This window comes from Cynocephalus volans, chromosome 12 (assembly GCF_027409185.1).
Source record: "Cynocephalus volans isolate mCynVol1 chromosome 12, mCynVol1.pri, whole genome shotgun sequence".
In the NCBI taxonomy this organism is placed as follows: domain Eukaryota; kingdom Metazoa; phylum Chordata; class Mammalia; order Dermoptera; family Cynocephalidae; genus Cynocephalus; species Cynocephalus volans.
The window spans coordinates 103323562-103335459 of record NC_084471.1 but is presented as its reverse complement, the minus strand read 5'-3'; the positions used below and the strand labels follow the sequence as shown (position 1 = coordinate 103335459).

The 11898-nt window shown below is 32.2% G+C and overlaps 1 protein-coding gene across 1 annotated transcript; it reads right to left on the bottom strand.

Annotated features, from left to right (window-relative positions):
- Window positions 1-212: 212 nt before the first annotated feature.
- LOC134391810 (olfactory receptor 5T2-like) lies at window positions 213-1256 on the bottom strand. Its single transcript, XM_063115735.1, has one exon. It carries the CDS (start codon window positions 1161-1163, stop codon window positions 213-215), a length of 951 nt encoding a protein of 316 aa, XP_062971805.1. The 5' UTR covers window positions 1164-1256.
- Window positions 1257-11898: the final 10642 nt, after the last annotated feature.

Below are 11898 nucleotides of genomic sequence, written 5' to 3'. Positions count from 1 at the left end.
GCATGCATGTATGTGTAAACTTGATAAAAAGCAAATGGATGACATAGTTTCTCTACACGTGTAAAAACAGCATAGGTAGAGCATTGACTATAATCTTTATTTTAAAATGTTTGATAAAAATAGAAAAACAAATAAACTAACACAAAAGTGTTATAATAACTTTTGATACTGAGGCAATAAATTTTCCTCTTAATTATTTTTCAATTTAATGTTTAATGTGCAAAATAAACTGTACCCATACACCAAATTTTCCCAAATACTCTTTTGATGGCCTCTTTTACATCTTTGTTTCTCAAACTGTAGATGACGGGATTCAGCATGGGAATCACAGTGGTGTAAAATATCGAAAGTATCATGTCATGCTCCAAAGCGTAGCTGGAACTTGGCCTCACATACATGAAGAGGATTGTCCCGTGATAAATTGTTACTCCAGTTAGGTGAGAGCCACATGTAGAGAACACTTTTTGCCTCCCTTCAGCAGACTGCATCTTCAGAATGGCCAACAGAATGAAACCATAGGAGACAAGGACTAATAGTATAGTGGAGATCTCAATGGAGCCCACAAAGAGGAAGAGTAGCAGCTGGTTTGTGTGAGTGTCAGAACAAGAAATAGCGAGGAGAGGAGGAATATCACAAAAGAAATGTCTGATTTCATTGGATCCACAGAAGGATAGGCTGAATGTGGCCACTGTGTGTACAGTAGCATTTAAGATGCCACCGACATAAGAAGCAATGATGAGTGGCACGTAGACTCTGGGTGACATGCTCACTGAATACAGAAGTGGGTTGTAGATGGCCACATAGCGATCATAAGCCATTGCAGCCAAGAGAAAGCATTCTGTGGTTCCAAAAGTGACAGCGAAAAACATCTGTGCTGCACATCCAGGGAATGAAATGATATTATTCTTTGACATAAAATCTGTTAACATATTTGGGGTAATAATTGAAGGAAAACAGGCATCCACAGAAGAGAGCACGCTCAGAAAATAATACATGGGGTTATGAAGCCTGAAATCCCCAATAACCAATGCAACCAGTCCTAAGTTTCCCATGAGAGTAAAGAGGTAAATAGCTAGAAACAGGAAGAAGAAGATGATCTGCAGTTCATCATTGTCTGTGAAGCCCTTCAGTACAAATATGGTGACTTCAGTGACATTCTTCATGTTGATATCTCATAGAACAAACTTGAAGATTTTTATAAAAATACAATCCATATCATTATGAAAGTAAGAAACAATATTGTGACTCAAGGTAACATGAACTATGTCCTTACATTTATTTCTTGACAATGCATAATTTCCAAGCACCAGATCAGGAAACAACAAGTCTGTGGACGAGGGTTGTTGCCAGTCACTGAAGAATCGAGTGTACGGGGATTCACTCCGTGGCTGAGCTCGTGTCGCTTATGAAACCATCAGGCCAACTGGCTAATTTACCACTGTACTCTGTTAATAGTTTTCATATTAAATGACATGAAAATAAAGTACATAGCTAAAATATTTTTTTTTCACATCCAAACATGTAGGTACGAATATCAGTGAACAGAACAAAGGAATAGGATGTCAGAATTCTAGATCTTTCAGCAATTGTGTAAAATGACTTTCTACAAACAACTCACCTGTAGATTGAAAATGTTAATATTTATTTTACAACTTTGGAGTAAATATTGAAGGAAAACATATCTTAATTAAATTGAATTTTTAATATAATTTTAAGTATAATATGATGAATTAGGTTAATTCTATGTAGTCATAGTTTTCTGTATTATAACATTTTATAAGCTATTTTTAAAAAACTTTCTAGTGCTATTAGGTCTTATTGGGATTGTCTGAATAGAACTAATCAAAATTTTGGGGAAGGGTGATATAGACTATGGTAATCATATAACAGCTTATGTTTCATTCAAATTTCTTTCTTAAATACTTGGCACTACATTGTCCATTTTTGCCTACATAGGTGGGCATATTTCTAACTTTTGGAAGTCTAAATTCTTGGGAGTCTATATGTTTTTGTACTTCTGCAAATCTCTGATGAAAATCAGTAGAATTATTCTGAAAATTTTTAAGTTACATGATTTTTCCATAACAGTTTTGCATTTGATTAGTTATTGTTGATTGGGAATTCAGTACAATAACAGCTAACTATCCAGAAGTAACATTAAAATAGTTCATAAAGACAGATAATCAAAATTATAACAAAAGTAAATAATCTTTATAATAACACAAACATCAAGGTTTAAGAGCACAAAATGTAAGAATAAATTTTAAAAGGAATAGAAAAAATCTTTCCTCGATAGTCCCATGGTTATACAAACTAGCTGTCAGAGTTACCTGTACGTAAATTCAAGGTTTCTACTACTAGTCTGTAAGTCAGTCCTCCCTTGGTATTGTAGGATCATGGATTTTAGGAACCCCACACCCCATACCAAAATTCATACATGTTCGAGTTCCTTATATAAAATGGTATATCATTTGCACTTAACCTATGCACATCCTCCCATATACTTCAAATCATCTCTAGATTACTTATAACACCTAATACAATGTAAATGCTACGTAAATAGTTGCTATAGTGTATTGCTTTTTATTTACATTATTTTATTGTTGTATTTTTTCTATTGCTTTTTGTTTCAGATGTTTTCGATCCATAGTTGGTTTAATTTGAAGACTGAGAACCAGCACATATGGAAGGGCCAACTGGATAGCACTAGTTAGAGGACGGATTTTATAACAGTCCTGTGTTAGTTATTGTTTATTTTTTACATACACAAATCCCTAGGAAATTTGAGTCATTCTTGAGGGAATATATTCTGCTGCAAATGATAATCTGTAAACTACTTAGATTCATCCATGTATGTCAAACTCCAGTTTCAAGAGTTGACATCAATCCCATCAGTTAGAGAAAGTGACTTTTGATATTGATAAACATATACAAACAATCTGCTGAGATAGGTAACGTAAGGATTATCCAGAAGAATTGTCAGTATCAGGAAAAAAAATTTCATAGAATTATTAGGAAGAATAAAAGGCAGAGAAGCAAAACTGCTCAAATGAAGTGTCTCTCTTCCTTCCTTTCTTCCTCACTCCTTTCCTTCCCTCCATCCTTTCTCCTTTCATTTGTTCCTTTTATCCCTTTTTCCTTCCTTCATTCACTTATTTTTATTTGTTATTTTTGATCATGATTTTATGGAAAAGGCATTATTTTCCTTAAGGGATGCCTTTATATTTTTATTCCAACAGAGAAATATTTCTGGAACACTGAGTACAACCAAAGGTGTTTTTCTTAAATTGGGAGTACTATGTTTAAATAGCACCTAAATGGTACAAGTACAGAGCATCCCTTACCACAATATACTTGTATTTGTAACACAATATCTCTGTGTTTGTTTTCTCCTGTCAGGAGAGCTCTCCCCTCTGCTATGGACATTAGTACTCCCTTCAAATATCAAAACTTATTCATGGTCACTGACATCAATTAATTGTGTTTATCCAAACCATGCACATGAGGATCGTGTGTTTAATTCTTCATGAAAGAAATCCTTAATACAACTCAAAATTACAAATATTGAAAAAATATATAATTTAAAATTTTAAAAGTCTACTCGATAAAAATAGTCACAAATGAAATAGAAATATAAGCCATAGTTTGGAGAAAATAGAAGATACACTTCTACATTCCTTGAGTTAATAAATAAGAGGCTACTAATCCATTGAAAAAGGACAAAGGATTCATAAGACAATTCAGAAAAAGAAAGCACTAATAGACAATGTACATATGTTACTTTGAAAATAATCAGAAAAAACTGTAAATGTAAAATGATATAATATTCTCTTACACACATAAAAAATTAAAATTTAACACTGTGTGACTACTAAGTGATGGTGAGAAGATGAAGTAAAGCAAACATTCCCATTCTGGTGGTGGGTGAATTAAAGTTATACTCACTTATGCAAACAATTTGTAAATGCTTAATAAGTTTTTATTTCTAACAAAATTAGAGAACACGTATAGGTAAATGAATTAACATTATGAATCCAAAAACATACATTTGAAAAAGAAAAGAAAAGAAAAGAAATTTGCAAAGTAAGACATTCAGTATTTTAACGGGTTTAGAATGTCTGCAAAACTACAGTATATTTTGCTAATGAATATATATAAATATATAGTTAATCAATGACAACTTGCATATGAATGACAAATTGTAGGAAATTCTTACCTCTGGTAAAGGAGATAACTTGGTAGGGTCAAGACCAAATTTAACAGGAAGAGGACGGGGTGTCCAAAGAGTTTCAATTTTATAAAACATAAATTTCTATGGTAAAAATAATCAAAGACATCATAACGGAAATATGTAAAGTTAATTTTACTTACATTATATTCATTACAAAAATGTGTTTTAATTTATAAAATGCAAACTTACAGTTTTAATATTTATCGGAGCTCTTAAGGTTAGTAGAATCTTGTTAATTATATTTTTTGAATGTTGAGTAATTTTTAAAATGCAAACTTACTTCACAAAATTTGAAATTTTATGAAACAAAAATTATCATAATTATATTAAAAATTTAACTATGTTATCACATATAATAGATGCAACCTATTATTCAGAATATATATAAATTATCTGGGAAAAATATAAAATTAGGCTCTTCACAAAAATAGAACCCTAAATAACAATTAAGCAACTATAATTATATTTATGTTCATTTTTAAGTAATTTATCGAGATAAAATTCACATGCCTTAAAATTAGCCATTTTAAACAGAATCATTTAGTGGCAATAACAACGTTTATAATTTTGTGCAACCACCACCTCAATCTAGTTTCAAAATATTTCCATCACTCCAACCTACCCACTGAGTAATTTTTCCCCATTCCTCCTCCTAAGCTCCTAGCTAAAACCAATCTCTGTTCTGTCTCTACTGATTTATCTATTCTGGATAGTTCATATAAATGGAATCATACTAAATATGACCATTTCTGCCTGGCTTCTTTTACTTAACATAGTGTTTTCAAGATTCATTCACATTGTACCATGTATCAGTAACTTTTTTTTATGGGTAAAATATTCCCATTGTTTGCATGTACGACAATTTGCTCATCCATCTGTCAATAAACATTTAAGCTCATTTTACCTTTTGTCTGTCATGAATAATACTGCAGGTACATATACTAGTTTGACTGTATAAACAGTCCTAACAATAATGTGGAACATTTGTTCCACAAGAATCCTAACATTCATGTGGAAGAAAAATACTCCAAATGGCCAAAGCATTCTTGAGCACAAAAAGTAAGGCCAGAGGTATTGCACTTAATGACTTCAAACTATATTACAAATCTGTAGTAATCAAAACAGCATGATGATGGCTTAAGAAAAGAGACTTGGACCAATGGAACACAATAGAGAACTCAGAAATCAACCCACATATTTACAGCCAACTGATCTTCAACAAGGGCACCAAGAATATACAATGAAAAGAGGACAGTGTCTTCAATAAATAGTGCTGGGAAAACTGGACATCCATATGTAGAAGAAAAAAATTTGATTTATACCTCTCACCATACACCAAAATCAACTCAAAATGGAGTAAAGATTCAAGCATAAGACCTGAAATTTAAGAACTCCTAGAAGAAAACATAGGAGAAACACTCCAAGATGTAGGGCTGGGCAAAGACTTTATGAATAAGACCCCAAAAGCGGGGAAAACAAAAGAAAACAATAAACAAAGAGTATTATATCCAACTTATAAACCTTCCTCATGGCAAAGGAAACAATTAACAGAGTGAGAAGACAACCTACAGAATGAGACAAAATATTTGTAAACTATACTATGCATCTGACAAAGGATTAATATCCACAATTTACAAAGGGTTCAAAAACTTTAGAGTAAAAAAACCAAACCAAACCAAACCAAAACAAAACAAACCCAACCCCAAGTAATCCAATTTAAAAAATGGGCAAAGGAGTTAGACATTTCTCAAAGGAATATATGCAAATGGCCAACAGGTGTATGAAAAAATTATCAATGTCACTAATCATCAGGGAAATGCAAATCACAATCACTTTGAGATATCAACTCATCCTAGTTAGATGGCTGTTATCAAAAAGACATGAATAACAAATGCTGGTGATGATATGGAAAAAGGGGAACACTTTTGCACTGTTTTGGGGACTGCTAATTACTACAGCAATTAGGGAGAACAACATGGAGGTTCTTCAAACAACTACAGATAGAAGTATCATATGATCCAGCTCCTGAGGATACATCCAGAGGATTGGAAATCTTCATGTTGAAGGGATACCAGCCTTCCTATATTTATTGCAACTCTATTTGCAGTAGCCAGGCTATGAAACCAACCTAGATGTCCACTGATGGTTAATTGGATAAGGAAAATGTGACTATATATAAAATGGAATACTATTCAGCCATAAAAAAAAAAATGAAATTCTGCCATTTGCAGCAACATGGATGAGTCTGGAGAAAATTGGGTAAGTGAAACAACCCAGGTGCAGAAACAGATATACCACATATCCTCCCTCATAAGTAGGAGCTGAATTCAAAAATAAACAAATAAACAATAAAGAGAGATAAAGAGAAAGAAAGAAAAAACAATCACAGTAATATGTTGAATTTTTAGAAGGAGGAAAAAGAACTGTGGTTAGTAGAGTTGAAAAAGGGAAGGGGAGGGGGAGAAGGAGATGGGATAACAAGAAATTGCTTACTGGACACAAAGAAAGATTGTGTATTGTAATGATAAATAGGCTAACTCTCCTGATATGACCATCACACATTGTACACAACTACTGAAATTCAACTTTGTGCCCCACATATATGTATGATAAATTATCTTTAACAAAGTGAGAAAATTGAACTCATAGAAGTAAGCATAGAATGTTGGTTACCAGTGGGGCTAGGGCTGAGGAGGAGTTGGAGACATGTTGGTTGATGGATAAAAAAATTCTGTTATTATCAGAGGAATAGATTTAAGAGGTCTATTGTAAAACATAGGAACTATAGTCAAAGATAATGATTTTTATTCTTGAAACTTTCTAAAAGAGATTTTAAGTATTCTCACCACAAAAAATAGGTGACATAGTGTATATATGGGTTGAGCATCCTTAATCTAAAAATCCAAATTCTGCAATTCTAAAAATCTGAAGCTTTTGGAGCACGGACATTATGCCACAAGGAGAATTGTACTGACAGTTCAATGTACACGATCTTTTTTTTTAATGCACAAAATTATTTAAAATATTGAATAAAATTAACTTAAGTTTATGTGTATATAAAACAGAAATGAATTTTGTGTTTTAACTTGGGTCCCATGCCCAAGATACATATATGCAAATATTTCAAAATTAGAAAAAATCAAAAATCTGAAACACTTCTAATCCCAAGAATTTTGGATAAGGGACACTCAGCCTGTCTTACTTAGCTTCATGTAGACATTCCACAACATGTGTGCATTGTGAAATATGTCGTACATTATAGATATATGTAATTTTTATGTGTTAATTAAACATTTCAAAAGAAGATATTGGGTCACAAAATTAATATTATAACTAATTTATTGAAAAATCTTTGTGACCAGTACCTTGAAACAGACGTTTCATTCTTTACCTACATGTAATAGATTTGTTTTGTGATTATTAATAGACACTCAAGCATTATTCTATAAGGATTAAATCCACCGATTCTGAATTCAATATCTTAATTATGATTTTTTTCTTCTGTCCATTTTCTCTCTCTGTATCTTTAAAAAATAAATATTTCATAAATTGTGTGATCTATTGATACAGAAAAATGCACACACAGTTTGCCACAATTCTATTTGCTACAGTACAGTGGGCTCAGTTTTGCTTTGGGTAAATAAAATAGTGAAAGGCACTTAACTTGATCTTACGTACTTCAGCTACATTGTTCTTAAACTGGCATTTCTAACTAGATACCAAAAGAGAAGTTACACCAGAATTGACAAAGACAATACTAGCCCATATTGAAAGGATTCAGAATCATAAATAGGAAGTGGCTATGATTCCTGAAGAATTTAATAATACAGAATCTACTTTTTAAATTAATGTAGTTACATCTATAAAGGCAATTTTAATATAAGGCAGAAAACTCCCAATATCTTCGGTTCGATGTTGAAACATAAAGCTTACTTGTTAGGGGAATGGATTTGTGTGCACATTACTTTATTTCACCTTTGTAGCAGCTCTCACAGTTAAGTGCCAGAAGCAAGAGGTGATACCATGTCTTCCTCATACTGCATGCACTTTTCCCCATTTTACACCGCCTTCTATCAGACCACGGCTTCATTCTGCACGTTACACCCCCATCTGCCACCATCCACAGTGAAATAAAACAAAACATAATTCTTGATATAGTTAGATTTTTTGTAAACCATTGAGGTTAGAGAAATATTAAAAATAAGTAATAGTCCAAATTGACTTCTAAATTACATGGCTAGCAAAACAAACTTTAAATTCTTGATTGTTTTTGTATCATATCCAACTATAAGCTGCTGATAGTTGAATAGGTTGAATGTTTTCTTTTCTTCTGTAGGTAAATTTCTGATTGTCCATACTTCAAACTGGTGTTTCTTCTTCCATTTTGAAAATGAAAGCATATACTCTATTTGAAAAATTCTTATTTAGCTCCACAAAAATAAAAATGTAATATTTTTATAGCTTCTTTGTTGTTTTTCAGGATGTGTTGGTTTTCAATTCTTAGGTAGAAGCGTGCATAAACCAGATTTTGATGACTGCATTCTATTCACATATGCAATAGGCAAGAATTGAAGTGTTTCATACTGTGTGTTTAGTAGTTAAAATGTGTAGTACAAAGTAACATATTTAACCTTAATTTTTTAGGTTCTATCTCCTAAAATATTCTTCAAATTATATGGAAATTTTTCTTACCTGTGAAACAGCAGGTGCAGCTTTAATTACATTATGAATATGGCTCATTTAGTTTGCTTATATTTACTTTCTGGACTGTTGATGAAACCCACAGGTGATTCCCCTTAGGGGAATATGCTCCAATTATCTTCTGGTTCAAAATAGCAATATGATGATTTACTCAATGATAAAAAGGTAAATGGCTCTGGAAATATGCATCACATATTGGCATTTATCTAATGAATAAGAGTTCTTTGGCTTCTGGTTTAAAATGATGGCTTAGAAGAAATGTTTTAAAATGTTTTAACATTAAGATAAGAAATCTTAAGATATGAGATGTTATTTTACAACACAGCTTTGTCACTAGGTTAGAAGTTAACTTAATTAAGGCCTAGTTTCCTCATGCTGGCAATGTAAGTCATTTTCTACAATGAGTCAGTAAATACCATAAACTACAATCATGTAAAATCTCTGTCTTTTGCAGAATCTAGCAGATGAATTTAGTCATTCAAATACATTAAAGTTTTACTCTGTTCAAATTATAAACTGCTGTGTTTACAATGAATAAAGTATAAGTTTTGAACTTACTTCAGTATTGTTAGTAGAGGTCATAAAAAAACTACAAAAATGCCATAAATATGGAGGAGACAAAAAATTTAAAACTCTGTAAGACTTCATGAAGTATGCAATTTGTGAATTAGAAATGCTAATCTATAGTTGTTTACTCAGATAAGATAGAATGTTTACATATATACGCACACACAGACATATGCATTAGACACATGCACAAGCACACAGAAATGCACACACACACACACACACACACACACACACACACACGCACACACACACACGAACATCCCCGGAACCATAATGGATTTATTTAACATTGAAAGAACAAGAAAGCACAAACTGATTTTGACTTTTCATCAATTTTCCAGATGCTCCTGATAACAGGTTGGAACCTACAGATCTAGTGAAAATTTCTCATTTTATAAAAAAGCAAATTGAAGTCTACAGTAGTGAAGTGATTTGCAGAACCATTTATGTATTTATATACACAAACACATTTGAGGGTCTACTATGTGGGGAAGAAATAGAAAAATAATGTCAGGGACTTTAAATACCCTGAAGAGAAGTAAAGCTGAGAAAGGGAAAAGGTATAATGTTGTAATGGGGTTTGGACATATTTTAGAGGGCATAGGGGGTACCTCCATGATGAGGTGACATCAGAGCCATAAACTGAATGAAGTGACGAAATGTAACACCGAGAATTCTTTTCATTAAACCACTTTTAAAGATGCACAGATGATAAAGATTACCAGACATGTGAGTAAACACTCTGCTATGAAAAAGAGAACAAAATAAAAAAAATACTAAAAAAAAGTGAATCAAAACTGAGATTGAGGAGGCAGAAATTTTTAAACTGTAATTAATAAATCCAGAATTTTCCAAAAAACATATTCTAAAAATACAATAGAAGGATCAACAAATAAAAGTTGAGCAAAAGTTAAGTGAAAGAAAATATTAATGGGTGATATATTTGACAAAATTATATTTAAAAGGAACTTCATTAAAGATTTTTAATTGAAAATGCATTTAGGAAAAATAATCCAATGTAATTTTACAAAAAATTCTTAACATTCATTTAAAAATATATATATATAATCATATTGCTTGAATTTAAGCAATATATCAAGTAACTGTCACAAAAATTTTTAAAAAATAAAGTGGAAAATGGAAAAATACGTTCTAAAACAGCTGTTAAATAGCAGGAAATGTTAAAACTGCAATTCAAGAAAATGTAATAGAAAAATTTCAAAATAAAATAAATTTTAGCACTAGCACTCCACCTGAGTAAAGTTCATGAGATGCCACAAGATGTAAATTTGTCATCAACTCTTTGCTTTACATGTTTTCTCTTTTAAAAATATAAAACAAACAAGGTAAACATTTAATTTAAGAATCTGTTTTTAAAGACTTGCAAACCTAATGAAATCAGAAGTTAATTTTTTAAAGTACACAGAATTTCAACAAAAATGCAGTTTACTGAGGATTTTTGACACATCACAGGAAGGCAGCGTTTTCAAATGTTTAGTATATTCACTCAAAAGATATATCACTGCATCTAGATTATTTACTTGGTGAATTTACAACATTTCAGGTCTGAAACATTACAAGATGAGTCTTGATTTTGGCCATATGCCAAGTATATACTCATCTCACAAATTTCAATAGAAAGAGATTATCAAATGTTAAACTTGTAAGTGGATACAAAAAGCTGCAAAACAGTATGTAGAAATGACAGAATGTTTTACATAAATAATATATACATTTGAAACTCTTATTATCAATAATATTAGCGTGATTCTGTTTCTTTTAATATTTTTCAATTTTTTCTAAATTTTCGCCAAAATTAACACCTAACATTTTCCTATCGCTTATTTCCATGGTAGTGTTTTACTGTGTTCTAAATCCAAAATTGAAAACTGCCAATTTTCTGCCTTTCTAGATGTTTTTATGTTTGTTGATTAAATTAACCAAAAGTAATTTTAAAAGAAAATTAAAAAAAAACACAAGTGACTAGTTTGCAAGAAAGAAAAAGAAAGAAAGGCATTCACCACAGTTGTAAAAACACTGGTTCACCAGACACAAGCTGCTGTTCCCTGCATCTTTTCCCTTCTTAGGGCAGTAGTTCATCGGTCAACTAAGTCATGTGAGAATGGAGGCTGAGTCTCATTCCTGAGCCTTCTCCTCAGAGGAGAAGGGGACCAGAAGAAAAGGTCCTCTTAAGGGATACTTACAGGACACGGGCTTAGCCCTCAAAGATGTGAGGGCTCTGACCAGTGTGGGAAGAGACTTCTCAGGAGGGAGGAATGGGGAATCCATTCTGAATCTGGACGCCCACCACCCATTGTCCCATCTTGTCCAGACAATTCTGAGGGGCTGTTCTGGAACATATCTAGACAATGGAGGTTTAAGGACAGTTCAGGCTT

Coding starts and splice junctions, on each gene's coding strand:
- LOC134391810 (XM_063115735.1), bottom strand. CDS start 1,163: ATGAAGAATGTCACTGAAGTCACCATATTTGTACTGAAGGGCTTCACA.